Consider the following 18,705-nt stretch of genomic DNA (forward strand, 5'->3'; position numbering starts at 1 on the left):
AATACTTTTCATTAAACCCAAGCAAATACACTGAGAAGGTGTGTTATTGTTTGTGCTTTGACGCCATCTTTTGGACGCTCACTGCAGATGTTGCAGTGTCCTTCCATTTAGTGCTTTCAACCGGAAGTAGAAGTGCCATTCAGTCTTCTAGACGTCCATATCGTTTTTCCCCGAATGGATTCTTCCTTTCATCGCTCCAAGCAACGTTTGTAAGTTTTACAATAGAACTAAAACTGTTCTTTCTTACTAAACCGTCCCATGTGAGATGTCTGTAGAACTATTCTCTTGCATATTTGCACGTGCTATCGTAATATATTAAGGCTAGCGTAGTTAGCATTAGCTAATATGCTAACACATTTACGAGTGTCTGTGTTAGTAATATTAACTTACATTGGCATTTTTTTGGTGTTGTTTCTGTTTCACAAATTCCTCAGTAAATTCACCAAAATGTCACCAAGGAGTTACTGAGTCTGTTTAGCTGAGTGGAGAGATAGCTTGCGCAGCTAGCGGGTCCACGACGATGACTCCTGTTTTGTCTGATCCGCCGTTTTACTGCCGTGTTACAGGCACCGTTTGGAAACAATTAAGGAACTGAATATACATTTACAAAATATTTCAGTGTAAATAACTCATTTCGTAACATATGTATCTGTGACTTATAGTTTGGTGTGGCTAATATATAGAGAAAAAAAAATGTCCCTAAAATTTAGTGGTTGCGGCCTATAGTCCAAAACATTGGCGTTGTTAGGCATATTTTAGGGGGGCTCAAGCCCCCCTAAAATATTCTTAAGCCCCCCTAAATAATTTGGTGTTTTTTTGTTTGTTTTTTACAAATACATGCTGACATAGTCATTATAAAGTGGCCCGAATATGATGAGTTTAAATAAATAATCATATAACCTGTTATTATTCACTCAGTTTCCCCTCACTTCGTAGCGTAAGGTAGAGAGCCCCTTTAGTGCGTCGGTATCCAATCCATTCCACTTGTTCATATAGAAAATGCCCACTTCACTCAAATTCCAGTCCGCATTTTCTCTGCGACCTTGCTTGCGGTCCTGCAGGTGTACGAAGCACATTATCTTCCTTTACAATGAGTGAAGCTGCACGAAACCTTGTGTGTGCAATTGTAAATAATTTAGTTTTTAAGTTTTGTGTTTCTTGTAGCATCTATATAAAGTAATATACATTAGCCTATTGTTAAAATAATGGAAAAAAACATAATTAAATATATTTGTTTTATTGTATTGTTACATTAATAGCTGTTGTATTATTATAGGATGGCTTGTTAAAAATTTCATAGGATTTTCAGAGGGAGGAAAAACCAAGACATTTAATATAAAATGTAAAATGAATAAATACATAAAAAGAAAAAGAAAAAAAATGGTTAAAAGCCATCGTCCCGGAGCATTTCATTTCGTCTCGTGCATTTTTTTTAAATAATAATAATAACAATGAATACTTTCTAAGTTTTTGTTTGCCGTTTGTGAAGTTTTGTGCATCTCCTGGGGGCTAAGCCCCCCCTGTCCTTAAAAGCTAGTGACGCCCCTGGTCCAAAAAATACAGTATGTAGTTTATAAAAAAGAAGAACATCCATATATTTTCTACCGCTTTTCCCTTTTGGGGTTGTTAATCAGCCTATCCCCAAGTGCATGTCATAACTGTTAATATAAGATGAATACAACTGTTAAAGCTAATTAGTAATGTCTAAGACTACCTCCACCTCCCCTTATTGGAAATACAAAATGGTTTGTTCCACTTGGAGAGCAGCAGACCTCATTTGGAACACTTCCCTTAACACATATGTTATAACAACGTCAACGCTCACCTTTATGCATTCACACACACGCACATTTTGGAACAGGGATGAGGTGATGGAAGAAAGGTAAAATATGATAAATATATATTTTGGCAGCATAGGAGAAGGTTATGTACAAGTTTCACTTTTGCATCCGATTAAGCATAGCTGCGGTGCGTTCAAAGACCCGCCATTAAAGTTAGAAACGGAGGTGCCACTAATGTTTAAACACAGTGGGAGAATTACTGTACAAACGCACTTATAATATTATACAAATAATAATATTATCGTGGGGGGGCGTGGCCTGCGGACCTGCAGCGAAGCGGGGTGTGCCAGGACCGGTTTCGGGATTAGCGACAGGTGCGTAGATGGCACACCTGGGCTGGCTTATCTAATCACCTGCTAAAGAGCAGCAGCCGGGAAGGACAGAAATGACTGAAAACGAACACAAAAAACATTTATTGCAAAATAAATCATTGTTCAGAAAGATGAACGAGGCGGTCATGTCCGTAATTGGTGGTCTGAAGAACCCGGAAGAGCAAGTTACTAAGATAATTATATTGCATGTATGCATTATTATGAATTGTATTGATAATCCTATCAGCTAATCTCTATTTACTCTGAAGTAAAGGAAAACCTATAAACAGATGTTAAATACAAGTGACTAATGACATGTTATATGATTATTTTAATTCTAATTCTGTATTTTGATGCATTTATTTTATGTTGGAATGTCACACGTTATTTTTTTTAACCTCATTTGAGTCATATGTTATCATACTTTATATCTGTATGTCCATGTTGCAGTGTTTGAAGTGAAAAGTCTTCAAAAAGGACCTCAACTGGAGTCTTTATTGAAAACCAATTATTATTGATAATCAAAATAATAATGTTATTATTTATAAAAATAATGATAAATATTATAAAAATGCTAATAATAAAATAATAATAATAAAATAATTTTAAAAAACAAATAATAATATTATATGTATGCATTATTATGAATTGTATTGATAATCCTATCAGCTAATCTCTACTTACTCTGAAGTAAAGGAAAACCTATAAACAGACTTTAAATTCAAGTGACTAATGACATGTTATATGATTATTTTAATTCTAATTCTGTATTTTGATGCATTTATTTTATGTTGGAATGTCACACGTCATTTTTTTATCTCATGTAAGTTATGTCTTATCATACTTTATATCTGTATGTCCATGTTGCAGTGTTTGAAGTGAAAACTCTTCAAAAAGGACCTCAACTGGAGTCTTTATTGAAAACCAATTATCATTGATAATCAAAATAATAATGTTATTATTTATAAAAATAATAATACATATTATAAAAATGATAATAACAAAATAATAATAATAATAAAATAATTTTAAAAAACAAATAATAGTAATATTATATGTATGCATTATTATGAATTGTATTGATAATCCTATCAGCTAATCTATATTTACTCTGAAGTAAAGGAAAACCTATAAACAGACTTTAAATTCAAGTGACTAATGACATGTTATATCCATCCATCCATCCATTTTCTACCGCTTATTCCCTTTGGGGTCGCGGGGGGCGCTGGAGCCTATCTCAGCTACAATCGGGCGGAAGGCGGGGTACACCCTGGACAAGTCGCCACCTCATCGCAGGGCCAACACAGATAGACAGACAACATTCACACTCACATCCGATATGATTATTTTAATTCTAATTCTGTATTTTGATGCATTTATTTTATGTTGGAATGTCACACATTATTTTTTATCTCATGTAAGTTATATCTTATCATACTTTATATCTGTGTGTCCATTTTGCAGTGTTTGAAGTGAAAACTCTTCAAAAAGGACCTCAACTGGAGTCTTTATTGAAAACCAATTATTATTGATAATCAAAATATATGATTATTATTTATGAAAATAATAATAAATATTATAAAAATGATAATAATAAAATAATAATAATAATAAAATAATTTAAAAAAAACTAATAATAATAATATTATATGTATGCATTATTATGAATTGTATTGATAATTCTATCAGCTAATCTATATTTACTCTGAAGTAAAAGGAAAACCTATAAACAGACTTTAAATTCAAGTGACTAATGACATGTTATATGATTATTTTAATTCTAATTCTGTATTTTGATGCATTTATTCTATGTTGGAATGTCACACGTTATTTTTTTATCTCATGTAAGTTATATCTTATCATACTTTATATCTGTATGTCCATGTTGCAGTGTTTGAAGTGAAAACTCTTCAAAAAGGACCTCAACTGGAGTCTTTATTGAAAACCAATTATTATTGATAATCAAAATAATAATGTTATTATTTATAAAAATAATAATACATATTATAAAAATGATAATAATAAAATAATAATAATAATAAAATAATTTTAAAAAACAAATAATAATAATATTATATGTATGCATTATTATGAATTGTATTGATAATCCTATCAGCTAATCTCTACTTACTCTGAAGTAAAGGAAAACCTATAAACAGACTTTAAATTCAAGTGACTAATGACATGTTATATGATTATTTTAATTCTAATTCTGTATTTTGATGCATTTATTTTATGTTGGAATGTCACACATTATTTTTTATCTCATGTAAGTTATATCTTATCATACTTTATATTTGTGTGTCCATTTTGCAGTGTTTGAAGTGAAAACTCTTCAAAAAGGACCTCAACTGGAGTCTTTATTGAAAACCAATTATTATTGATAATCAAAATATATGATTATTATTTATGAAAATAATAATAAATATTATAAAAATGATAATAATAAAATAATAATAATAATAAAATAATTTAAAAAAAACTCATAATAATAATATTATATGTATGCATTATTATGAATTGTATTGATAATTCTATCAGCTAATCTATATTTACTCTGAAGTAAAAGGAAAACCTATAAACAGACTTTAAATTTAAGTGACTAATGACATGTTATATGATTATTTTAATTCTAATTCTGTATTTTGATGCATTTATTTTATGTTGGAATGTCACACGTTATTTTTTTATCTCATGTAAGTTATGTCTTATCATACTTTACATCTGTATGTCCATTTTGCAGTGTTTGAAGTGAAAACTCTTCAAAAAGGACCTCAAATGGAGTCTTTATTGACAACCAAATATTATTGATGATTAAAGTAAATCCAAATATTATATTATTATTATAAAAAAAACATTATTTTTTAAAACTCTTATAGTGTCTACTGAGAAAAAATCTGTCTCTTGGACAAATATAATTGAGGTCTAGATGAATAAACTGTATCCAAAAAAACTACCCCATGAGGTAAAGTATATTGCCGTATTTTCCGAGATATAGGTTGCACCCACTAAATTTGAATAGAAAAACATATTTTTCGATATATTAACCACACCAGACTATAAGCCGCAGATATATACGTTGTGAAATGAGTTATTTACACAGAAATAATCTGTGAATGTTTATTTACATACCGTAATTGTTTCCAAACGATGGCTGTAACACGGCAGTAAAACGGCGGATCAAACAAAACAGAAGTCATCGTCACGGACCCACTAGCTGCGGAAGCTAGCTCTCCAATCAGCTAAACAGACTCAGTAAATTCACCAAAACGTCACCGTGGATTTATTGAGGAATTTGTGAAACTGAAACAATACAAAAATAATGTAATTGTAAGTTAATAATACAGACACAGACACTTGTAAACGTGTTAGCATATTAGCTAATGCTAACGACGCTAGCGTCTTTACATTACGATAGCACGCACAAATATGCGTGAAAACACTCCTACAGACGTCACACATGGGACGGTTTAGTAAGTATGAACAGTTTTAGTTATATTGTAAAACTTACAAACGTTGCTTGGAGTGACGAAAGAAGAAACCTTACGAGTCGAAACGCTATGCTGTAAGACCCGTAATCAGGCACATTTGGTCACTGCACGACTGAAAACTAATCGATGCTAACATGCTATTTAGGCTATCTGTATGTACATATTGCATCATTATGCCTCGTTTGTAGCTATATTTGAGTTAATTTAATTTCCTTCACTTATGTCCTCTGTGTATTTAATTCACATTTGCATATCTCATGACACATTATCTGTATGTCGTATTGGCTGCATTTCTCATAGTTGTTTGTGTGCCATGTTGTTCCAGACCACAGCAAACGTTAGCCAGCTTATAAAGGTTGTAATAAATCCATTAGAGGAAGACAGCCTGACTGGCGTTTTCTTTAACTTGGACACACACATCTATACCTTTGGCCATTCTAAGTTAGTCATTTCCAGGAGTTATCTCACCCTCTGAAAAGCCTCTGTTTTACTCATAGTCATTTTGATAGTAGGCTAATATAGACACTTACATAATTGGTTGCCTTTATTATAAGACTTATATAAGGCTTTTTATTGTTTGCGGCTCCAGACAGATTTATTTTGTATTTTTGGTCCAATATTTCAACATTTTAGGTTGCCGACCCCGGGGACAGACAGTTACTTTACATGCTTTTTAGCCCAATGCGGCCTCTAACTCAAAACGTTTGGACACCCCTGCCCTGAAGCAACCTGCTTTTCTCTAGAGGACCTGTATAAGAGACACTGCAACCGGAGAGCAAACAGCATCCTCAGGGACTCATCCCACCCAGGTCACCACTGGCTTGAACTCTTGCCCGCAGGGAGGCGCTATAAGACCATCAAAGCAAGGACAAATAGACTGAAAAACTGTTATTGCCCTAAACTCTGCACTTACCTGAACATTCACCACTTTATTACTTGCTTACCTCTGACAAAGATCTACTGTGCAATATGTTTTTAACATTTTATGTTTTTAAATTTTAAATTATTATTGTTGTTGTCTTAAGACTATTTTATGTAGGTTTGTTTTAAAAGCACTGAGCTGGATTGCTGTCCAATTTCGTTGTTTCCATACAATGACAATAAAGGTATTCTGATTCTGATTCTTTAAGGTAAAGGTCCAAACAAATGTGCGATTAATCTGCGGTTTTACACAATTAATTGTGATGAGCTGCATACTCACCTGCCCGTTCTTCTTGAGGTCAGCCCACATGCTGGTGCCATCCCCTCCTCTCATGAGTACGTGGTAGGTGAAGTAGTAGATGCCAGGCAGAGGGCAGGTGAACTTGCCCGTACTGGGCTCGTAGTAGTTCCCCACATTGGTCACCACGTCGTCGAACTTCAGGACCTCGCTGCCTTCGTGTTGCTTCCGCAGGCCGGCGTAGAAGGCGATCTTGGGCGTGTACAAGGACGGGCCGTAGCCACCGGGTCCAGGCCCGGGCGGACCAGGCGGACCGGGCTTCCCCGGCTCTCCAGGGGAGCCCTTAGGACCCGGGGGACCAGGGAGTCCCGCGGTTCCTCTGAAACCCGGTTTGCCCCTGCGGTTTGCCAAGTCCGGGGGCTGCGGGGAGGCGCCTGCCAGCTCCCCTTGAGGGGGGGTGAAAGTGTCGCACACCATCTTGCAGCTCCCGAGCATCTCGTAGTGCGTGCCCACACCCCCGGACCCGCCCCCCTTGGTGGTGTGGACCAATAGGGGGATGGCCACCAGCAGGACCAGGACCATGGCCACGCCGACTCCAGCTCCGATCACGCGCTTCTTGCGACTCAGCCGAGAAGCGGCCAGCGTGAGGAAGTCCTCCTCCCCCTTGGCTGGGACGCTTGTGCCGGCCAGGCTGAGGTCTTGGTGGAACGTCACGACCGGAATGCTGCAAATAGGTTTGGGAGGACGTGGGAGATTTTGCTAGTGCATTTATTTCAATTTATCTGAGCACTCGGCTACATTTGAAGGGACGGCGGACGTCCTCGCGGGTTGTTTTGTCTGCGGGGGCCACAACGCTCTTGTGTGCTGAGGCGGAGAGCTGTCAGGTGGGGTCTACAGTATTCCCACTGGAGTTCATCTCACCCACCACATTCTCGGCAGGTCCAGGCAGTGGAAGCTCACAAACAGCCGCTCCTTTATTCCTCCCTCGGAGCTTCTCCCGTCGGGTTCGGACGGGCTCGCAGGTGTTTGTGCGATGGACGTTTTCCACTCAGAATAGGACGAGCCTACTCTTCATAAACGCAGGGAATTTTGCTTTAAAGCCATCCGGAGGGAAATTTCTGCACAATCTAGAGTGGGGAAATAAAAACAGGGTTATGATTTGTTTTTGTTACATGGTTACACTTCTTTAACGTGTCGCAGCAATTAAATTTAGTTTTTTTTTTTTTTTTAAAAAGGGACAATTATACATAAATATGTGAGATTAGTTTAATAAATAACTTTATATACTGCTGCTAAAACACTGTAAAGAATGCACACTGATTTGCAACTTGCACTTTCTGCACGTACTTTGTATTTTAAATCGCTTTTTATTACCTCATTTTCATTTTAATGTAATTTTAATTTCCGTCCGTAAAAGGATGGAAATTAGCATCCGGTGCAGCCATCTTTTGGATGTAACTGCGCATTGTCCTTTAAGTAAACAAAATACATATAATAAATTTATGAACAGATATGGGATGAATACATACAAAATAGTAGTAATAATCCTAGTAATAATGATAATAAAAGTAAATGCCTACATTAATAAATACAGGAGAGGAAAAACAACTGGCAAAAAATGTATTTAATAGTGACGGAAAAAGGAAATTAATTTTAAATCACACTATATATACAAAATTTAAATAAAAAATAAATAAATAAAATGTGTAATATTATTTATTATAATGATTTTTATAAGGTTGCATTGGTAAGGTTCATTTATAGTGAGATAAATTACAAAAATACGCCATACTTTAAAGGCGTTCTTTAACCTTCATCCATCCATCCATTTTCCTACCGCTTGCCCCGTTCGGGGTCGCGGGGAGGGGTGCTGGAGCCTATCCCAGCTGCATTCGGGCGGTAGGCGGGGTACACCCTGGACAAGTCGCCACCTCATCACAGGGCCAACACAGTATCAATCGGAATTGTTTATTAGATATAAAAAAAAAAAAAAAATCATAATTAGTTTGAATTAAATAACGTCTCTCTTGTTAAGTAATAATAAAGTGGACTCACTCAGGCTTTTCTGTGGTCGGTCCTCGCGGTCCAGGAGAATGTTCTTCAAAAGTCCTAAAGAAAGTCCTTTCAGCACGGTGGCTCCCAAAGCAAGTTAGAAAAAATGTAATGAAAAAGAAACGGCTCTTATTCTGGCGAGGGAGTTAAGCGGACTTCCGCAGCAGAGCGAGCTGGCGTGCAGAGCAACAGTTTCCTCACTTGTTGTCTTTCGTGCTGCTCGTCTCTCCTCCTCAGCATCCGACTACTCCTCCTCCCCCTCCTTCCCTCCCTCATCCTCGCCCGCCTCCTCCTCCGCCACTCACACACACATTTGACCTTTCCACAAATCCAAACCACCGCTTGCATAAGGCCTAATTACCCATTGCCTTTCCAATTACTGTAAATAGTCAACACCTTTCAATTGAAAATTCATATGTAATGTTTGACACGGGACTTCCTCCTATTTAAAAAAAAAAAAATCATGATGCCGAGCGCATATCATTATGTCAAGATGTCAAGATGATGTGTGAGGGAGCAGGGTTGGGGTGGGGGTGGGGTTTGGTGGTAGCAGGGGTGTATAATGTAGCCCGGAAGAGTCAGGGCTGCATGGGATTCTGAGTATTTGTTCTGTTGTGTTTATGTTGTGTTAAGGTGCAGATGTTCTCCCGAAATGTGTTTGTCATTCTTGTTTGGTTTTGGTTCACAGTGTGGCGCATTAGTAATAAGAGTGTTAAAGTTGTTTTATGTGGCCAGTCAGTGTAACCTGTGTGGCTGTTGACCAAGTATGCCTTGCTGTCAGTTACATGTGCAAGCAGAAGATGCATATAACAAGAGGCTAGGCTGGCATGCTGTTGATACAGATTGTAGAGGGTGCTAGATGCTGTACCATCATGGCACGCCCTTAAGGGTGTAAATCGGAGAATATTAATCCCGGGAGGTTTTTGCGAGAGGCGCTGAAATCCGGAAGTCTCCCGGGAAAATCGGGGGGGTCGGCAAGTATGCAGCTGAGCCGCGGGTTGCCGACCCCTGCACTAGAATTTACTTAATTTAAGAATATTTTCCAACATATTGAGCAAAAAGGTCTCTTACTAGTGAGAATATACTTATTTTAAGGTATTTTTGGTTCATTGAGGTTAGCTAATTTTACTTGTTTTGGAAAGTCTTGACAAGCCGAATTTTCTTGTTCTTTTGGCAGATAATTTTGCTTAGTTCAAATAAAATACCCCTAATTTTTGTAATTTTTTTTCTTGTTTTTGAACACTGCCTTTTTGCAGTGTATCAATTCCGAGATAGCCTTTCAATATGCAGCATCAGAGCAATCTGATTGGACGTTAACAAGCTATAACGTGTTGTTTTCCTCCCATGTGGCTCAGTTTGTCATGAAGGGAGATGTCCGATATTATCGGCCGATATATGCTTTGAAATGTAATATCGGAAATTATCGGTATCGGTTTCAAAATGATCAGTATCGGTTTCAAAAAGTATAATGTATGACTTTTTAAAACGCTGTAGGGAGAAGTACAGAGCGCCAATAAACCTTAAAGGCACTGCCTTTGCGTGCCGGCCCAATCAAATAATATCTACGGCTTTTCACACAAGTGAATGCATTTCATACTTGGTCAACAGCCATACAGGTCACACTGAGGATGGCCGTATAAACAACTTTAACACTGTTACAAATATGCGCCACACTGTGAACCCACACCAAACAAGAATGACATAGTTCATGCTGCTGGCGACATACTGTCAGGACGTGGACTATGGAGTGGTTTGTTTTCCCGAGATGCATAAGAAATGGACCGGACATGGCGTGAAGTTAAATACATGATTTAATAATAGACTATAAAAAGCATAAACAAAAGGCGTGCACAAGGCGGGGAACAAACTTGGCTAATAAATCAAAACTAGCACAAAGGCAGAACTATGGAAAAAAAGGAACAAACAAAAGGCGCTCACAGCGGAGGTACAAAACAGTGGCTTGAATAAACAAAAAACTTACGTGGTGTCATGTCTGTGTAATCATGTTTTGTTTAGTTTAGTTATTGGACTCTTTAGTTTCTGGCTGTTCACTCACTTGTCTTGTTTCCATGGTTACCCATTAGTTTCACCTGTTCCACGTTTGGACTCATTGTGCACTCTTGTTTGTCACCATAGCAACCCATTAGTTTTCACCTGCCCTCACGACTCACGCACCTGTCTTTAATCATGTCACTATTATTTAAACCCGTTGTTGCCAGGAAGTCTCCCTGGCGACATCATACCCGTCTCAATCTGTTTACCTCTGCGCACTTCATGCCACGTCCAAGTAAGTTTTTGTTTATTAATGCCACAGTTAGTGTTTTTGTTTCATTGTTCATAGTTTCTGCATTTGTGCAAGTTTTGTGTTTATAGGCAAGTTTTGTACTTCCACTGTGAGCGCCTTTTGTTTGTTTCTTTTTTTTGAGTGTTAAAATTAAATATGTCTTCACCTTCACGCCATGTCTGGTCCAAATCATTTGCACCACGGGAGAACAAACCACGCCATAGTACAAGTCCTGACACGTGGCAAGAAAAGAGCATCATGAACTATGACCTGGACAGAGTAAGCAGCGTGTCAAGAGTGCAGAGCATGAATGTGATGTTTCCAGGCCGACCAACAGAAAATGACAGGCTTAAATAGTCATGTGGTGATTGAAAACAGGTGCGTGAGTTCAAATGAATCAGGTGCGTGAGTCGTGAGGACAGGTGGACTGATTGGTAGTCATGGAAACAAAACAGGGAGTGAAAAAACAGGAACTGACAGAGTGCAAAAACCAAACGGAACATAGCCAAAACTAAACATGATCACCAAGACATGACAGGAACTCATTTCAACACAAAGTTTTTTGTGATAACTTACAAACAATTATTCTAACATATACATTTTCAGAATGGTACATTTTTAAACAAAAAAAACATTCTTAAGTTGTCTTTATTTTTAAGTTATCGTGCCGTGATTTTACCAGTCCCGGCCCAATTGGAAATAGATTATCCTCCATTTGGCACCTAAAATAAAAGCTGCTATAAGGGGTGTGAGGATACACTCATCTCACGAGGCGGTACATAATATTGGGTTCACGAGAACTGGAGAAGGCGAAGCTGCGACAAGCTTTGTTTGCAAACGCTGTGGTTCTTGGTTTGTAGTGCGCGCACAGCACTTAATACGCAATTCCGATCCCTCGCTCAGGGACGGACGGATATGCGTCCATTCAAAAAAAAAAGAAACTTCTGACTGCTTTTTGCCCCCAAGACAGCTTTTCTATGATCAATAATCAATTTTTAATTTTCTGACTTGTTACAAAGTTGGATAATCGTGTTGAACGTGTCAAGCGATGACAAGCGACGCCTCGTGGAAGACGCAGGAGGCTCTAGTCATTTTTAGGATGCAGACGAAGGAGGTAGCAGCGTGCAGTCAAAATGGATATTTATTGATAAATGAACAAAAAGCGAGAGCAACCAAGAAGTGCAGACTATGAAGAAAAAAACTAACAAATTGAAACCCAGCAAAACACTCACGGGAAATGTGGAGCAGACAGCGTCCACAAAGTAGTGCGTATTTGGGCTGACTATCAAAAGGCTCCTATGTACTCCAGTGAACAGATAATGACAATGTCCCGACAACGAAGGTAGCAAAAGGATCATCTAAGTTTTGATTGCAAACAGGGAAAACACCAACAAAACCGGAGGAGCCGCCAAAATAAAAGCACAGGACAGGAACTAAAACACTAAACACAGAAGAACACTGACAAAAACACAACATAAAACAAATCAAATCATAAGATTAACGCATATTGGCGTGCGCTTTCACACGGTTTCGGATGCCTCTGTTTGCGAGTGTGGAAAGGGAGTGTGATCAGCGCGCTTTCAGGAGCAAAAGTCACCGCCTCTGTCCACGGTGCTGAAAACAGAGCGCCATCAGACGGAGGCGTGGCATGTGCTGACGGCGAGACACAGCTGGCAGATGATTAGATTGCACAGGTGGTACGTGTTAATCTAATCATGTGTTGTCTTTAACAGTGAGCGACCGGGTGCAGGAGGGGGAGGAGGATACGGACGTGGCTGAAAAATCACGTTCTATTAGGAGGGAGAAACTTTTGTTGTCAACTGTGTCATTAAAACCTTATTAAGCCTACACGATTGGCACCGGTGCCTTGCATGACAGTGGGACTTCCACGGCGGGGTTTTGCAGTCTGGCTACGTTGTGACATCACAGCAAGGTGGACGTACTTATTTGGGCATTAAATCAGAGGGCGAGGCGCTATGAGGAAACACAAAAAAAAGGTAGGACAAAGTATTACTTTCATAGAATCGTGGCGTACATAATAACACTGACATGCAGTGACGTAAATGCTCCTTAAAGCAGTTTTTTATGCAGTTTTGAATCGATCGGCTAGTGTGTAAATGTACCTAATGTTGTGACCGGGTGAATCCATATTGTTAGAATAATTGTTTGTAAGTTATCACAAAAAAACTTTGTGTTGAAATGAGTTCCAGGCAAAAGGACAGGGGCTGTCTTTGAGGCCTACCAAGAATAAGGCTCGTAAAACTCCACTGTGTAAGGGGGAGAGCCACATGAAGGGTTGTCTGTGTTCTTTCATGTATGGTAATCAACAGAAGGATGTTGTTCTGGCCCAAGGACTTAGAGCGGAGAGATAACAGGATCTGCCCAATTTCCAGATGACCTCTTTTTGAAGTATTTCACAAACTCTCTTTGAACTATTTTATGGAACTCTTTTTGAACTATTTTACAAACTCTTTTTGAACTGACCTTTCCTGTGAATTGTTTACGACCTTTTCTGTGAACTTTTTGCCACCTTTGTCCTTTGGAAACAAAGGTGGCCATGTGGTCGGGGAGGGTCCAGAATAAAAGAAGGAGGCATGACATCTTTTGGCAGAGCATGCTGAGATACTGTACAAGGGTACAATGTGTCCAGGCGTGTCTCCTCAAATGAGTCCAAATTGAATTCGGTCTCTGTTTAATTCTTTGCCTTTTGTCTTGTTTAATAGATGTCATCAGTGTTTGAACCTGACATATAATGTTTGTTTAAAATAGCGGGGACAAAAATGTACATTTTCGAAAATAAATCGCGATTCTTTTATATGTGATCTGGAAACGCCTCCAGAAACAAACACCTGTATCTGTAAATTATAGCATGTACATTTCTTATTAGCTTGGGCCTGATTGAATCTAAACCAGGTCTCAGAACTCTGGAGGGGGTTATTGCATCATGAAGGACTCCCTGGATTCATGTCCAGATGTCAATTACAGCTCATCCAGAGATGGTCTTCCATCTTTGGTTCTTTCTTTAGTCCTCTTGCACGTCAATGGCAACCAGATCTCTCCATTTGGGTCATTTGCTGGTAAAGAGTTGAACTTGTGCCAGAGTCCCATTACAGCAGAGGTGTCAAAGTAGTTTTCACTTAGGGCCACATCGCAGTTATGTTTGGCCCCAGACGGCCCATTCTAACAGTGAATACTCATATTACACAATTTTTTTATGCAATTTACTAGTAGATTTAAAAACAAACAAAAATGTAAAAAAAAAAAAAACATGGTAAGTTTTAATAATTTCATTAGTGTATTAGTGTAATTTAGTGTATATTACTGTAAATGGAATACTATTATTACACATATTTTTATATATTTTACTAGTAGATTTAAAAAAAAAAAAAAATGTAAAAAATAAAACATGGTAAGTTTCAATAATTTCATTAGTGTATCAGTGTAATTTAGTGTATATTACTGTAGATGGAATAGTATTATTACACATATTTTTATGCATTTTTCTAGTAGATTTAAAAAATTTAAAAAAATTTAAAACATGTTAAGTTTCAATAATTTCATTAGTGTATTAGTGTATTTTAGTGTATATTCCTGTAAATGGAAAAAAAAATACTGCTGTTTTTATGGTTAAAAAAAAAGAAAAAAAACGGCAGCTCAGTTGCCAGAATTTTATTGTAAAATTGACATTATTTTTTTTTTACTGTAAATAAAAAACCTGCAATTTTAAAAATCTACGGTTGTTGATTTGCGGTAAAAAAAAAACAAAAAAAAAACAAAAAAACTTGCAGCTCAGGTGCCAGAATTTTACTGTAAAATGGACATTAGTTTTTTTATTGCAAAAAACCCCCCCTGCAATTTGACAGTAAAATTTTGGCACCTGAGCTGCCAGATTGTTTTTTTGTTTTGTTTTTACCGCAAATCAACAACCGTAGATTTTTCGGTGTATTACTGTAAATGGAATACTATTACCTACTCAGAGGCCTAGTGGTTAGAGTGTCCGTCCTGAGATCGGTAGGTTGGGAGTTCAAATCCCGGCCGAGTCATACCAAAGACTATAAAAATGGGACCCATTACCTCCCTGCTTGGCACTCAGCATCAAGGGTTGGAATTGGGGGTTAAATCACCAAAATGATTCCCGGGCGCAGCCACCGCTGCTGCCCACTGCTCCCCTCACCTCCCAGGGGGTGATCAAGGGTGATGGGTCAAATGCAGAGAATAATTTCGCCACACCTAGTGTGTGTGTGACAATCATTGGTACTTTAACTTTTTTAACTTTAATTACACATTTTTAAATGCATTTTACTGAAAAATTTACATAAGTTTTTTTATATTAAATAAAAAACCTGAAATTTTACAGTAAAATTTTGGCACCTGAGCTGCCACTTTTTCTTCTTCTTCTTTTTTTTCGCAAATCAACAACCGTAGATTTTTCGGTGTATTACTGTAAATGCAGTCCTATTATTACACATTTTTAAAATGCATTTTACTAGTAGATTGAACAACAAAAAAAAGTGTTTTTAAAAACATGGTAAGTTTCAATAATTTAATTAGTGTATTAGTGTATTTTAGTGTATTCCTGTAAATTAAAAAACAATAGTGTCGTTTTTATGGTAAAAAAAAAAAAAAAAAAAAAAAAAAAGGCAGCTCAGTTGCCAGAATCAAATCAAATCAAATCAACTTTATTTATAAAGCACATTTAAAATGTTACTGTGAAATTGACAGTTTTTTTTATGTAAATAAAAAACCTGCAATTTTACAGTAAAATGTTGGCACCTGAGCTGTCAGTTTTTTTACCGCAAATCAACAACTGTAGATTTTTCGGTGTATTACTGTAAATGCCAAAAAGGCACCACAATTTATTACAGTAAAAAAAAATAAAAAAAATTCATTTCGAGAAAATGCTGTAAAAACCACAGTAAATTTCAAAATTTTTCCATGATATCTATTGCTACTTTTACATTGAACAATGTGATGGACAACTTGAAATCATTATTAGTAGTATTTATTTATATTGAAAAAATGGTTTGAATGTTTGATAATAGATTTTTGCATAATTAGACAACATTTAAGTTAACATAATTTGCGATTACATGGAGTACATATTTTTTTTCTTCCAGAGTAGAAAGAAAAAATACATTGAGTAAGAAAAGTTACGGTACTTTATTGATACATATTATTTCCTGGCTTTCGAGGGCCAAAAAAAATGAAGTGGCGGGCTGGAGTTTGACACCTGTGTATTACAGGCTGTAACGTCTGTAACAATATCCCGAAGGCATTGGGAATCTTAGAAGAATGAGGAGTTTGTATTTTAATCTTGGGAGTATAATTACATTTGCAACATCCTATAGGACCCACCACTGATAGGAGGTCAACAAAGAGGAAGTGTCTTCATGCAAAATGTCTTTAAGGAAAAGTTGTCCTGGCAGACAACAGAGAGTAACATCAGACCCAGACTCTTCTCCTGGAAGCTGCAGTTCCAGTCTGAGCAAATAAAGCTTTGCTCAACGAATTCCTGGTCGGCATCTCCTTGGCTCGTCACACCTCACACGGCCACTGTGTACTGGGAGAGTGGCACGACCAGCAATGCACACCACAGACAGACTCCAGAAATGTGTTATAAAAGTGACTGTGGAGCAAAATGTACACCAAAACATATTCGATACATATTATCTAGCCCAGTGTTTTTCAACCTTTTTGGAGCAAAGGCACATTTCTGTTCATTGAAAAAATGCAGAGGTACACCACCAGCAGAATACATTAAAAATGTAAACTCGTAGTTGATATTGACAGTAAAAAGTCATTGTTGCAATTGTTGGATATGAATTCAAACCATAACCAAGCATGCATCACTATAGCTCTTGTCTCAAAGTAAGTGTCACGACCTGTCACATTACGCTGTTACTTATTTTGAGTTTTTTGCTGTTTTCCTTTGTGTAGTGTCTTGCGCTCCTATGTTGGTGGCTTTTCCTGTTTTGTTGGTATTTTCCTGTAGCAGTTTCATGTCTTCCTTTGAGCGATATTCTACGCACCTGCTTAGTTTTAGCGATCAAGACTATTTCAGTTGTGCGGACGCTATCCTTCTTTGTGTGGACATTGTTGAATGTCACATCATGTACGGATGTACTTTGTGGACGCCGTCTACTCCTCACGCTGTAAGTCTTTGCTGTCGTCCAGCATTCTGTTTTTGTTTACTTTGTAGCCAGTTCAGTTTCAGTTTCGTTTTCCATAGCCATCCCTAAGCTTCGATGCCTTTTTTAGGGGCACTCACCTTTTGTTTATTTTTGGTTTAAGCATTAGATACGACGCTTACAAAGCAATTAGCTACCTGCTGCCACCTACTGATATGGAAGAGTATTACACGGTTACTCTGCTGAGCTCTAAACACTCAACAACGGCATTATTTTTGCAGATTATAATTACTGGTTTGCATAAAATATTTTTAACCCAAATAGGTGAAATTGCATAATCTCCCACGGAACACCAGACTGTAGCTCAGTGGTTGAAAAAACACTGATCTCATCATCATCGGCGGCCACTCTAACGAGTATGACGATCCTCCTGGTAGGGGTGTATCCCTTTATGGAGGATGCCTGTGCGTGACTTTGTGGTAGTCCTTAAATCTACCGTCTTCCGCCTGCTCCGCCGTTGAGGTCTTCACCATATCCCTGGCTAGGGGGCAGTCAGGTTCTAGGCCTTTGCCAAGGGCCACCTGGGGTAACAGTAGTAAAGGGGTTAACCTCCTAGTACCTGTCGGAGGCAGATATTTACATATATCCTAATTTAAGTTGTACTTCTTCCATTTCTTTGTCATATTTGAAAACAGCTCGTGTTTTCCATTTCTTCTCTTGATGCTCTGTCAGCAAGTATAGTGTGTGTTAACCTTGAGTTCTTTGGAATGTGTTTTGACTAGCATTTGTTTTGTCTACAGAGATGGGACGAGAGAGAGGGTGGTGGGATCGGGAAGACAGACCATTTTGGGAGGCGCAATAGAATGTTCTAGGGTTAGACTGGTCTCAATCAATGTATATTGGCAAAGCTTTGAGAATATACAACAAAATACCTATTCTGTCACTGGTGGTTTTTCAACTCAGCTTTAAGTGTCGGAAAGAACTTGGGAGCGAATTGTGACTTGAATTCCCTGGGAGGAACAACTGGTTCCTAAGACCCCCATAGAGGAGCCTCCACAGCCGGATGCACTTTAACGTCATGTAGCCCAGCAGTGTCAAACGAACAGGTTTTATCCGGCCCGCGGGATGAGTTTGCTAATTATAAAAATGAGCCGAAATTTTTGAATGAAAGTGACTGCTGTTCTAAATGTGTACACTAGATGTCGCAAAAGCAATTATTTGTATCTTTGTAGATGATGCTACATACGCATACTTGCCAACCTTGAGACTTCCGATTTCGGGAGGTGGGGGCGTGGTCAGGGGTAGGAAGGGGCGTGGTTGGGGGCGTGGTTAAGAGGGGAGGAGTATATTGACAGCTAGAATTCACCAAGTCAAGTATTTCATACATACATACATACATACACATATATATATATATATATATATATATATATATATAT

General features: G+C 37.8%; 1 protein-coding gene across 1 annotated transcript in view; it reads right to left on the bottom strand.

Annotated features, from left to right (window-relative positions):
- The window catches only part of c1ql4b (complement component 1, q subcomponent-like 4b), a 104,548-nt gene extending 96,994 nt beyond the window's left edge, over window positions 1-7,554 (bottom strand). The window contains exon 1 of the mRNA XM_061977719.2: window positions 6,845-7,554. Coding sequence (XP_061833703.1) covers window positions 6,845-7,384 — 540 coding nt within the window. The 5' untranslated portion in view covers window positions 7,385-7,554. The remainder of the gene's footprint in view (window positions 1-6,844) is intronic.
- Window positions 7,555-18,705: the final 11,151 nt, after the last annotated feature.

This window comes from Nerophis lumbriciformis, linkage group LG18 (genome assembly GCF_033978685.3).
Source record: "Nerophis lumbriciformis linkage group LG18, RoL_Nlum_v2.1, whole genome shotgun sequence".
Lineage (NCBI taxonomy): Eukaryota > Metazoa > Chordata > Actinopteri > Syngnathiformes > Syngnathidae > Nerophis > Nerophis lumbriciformis.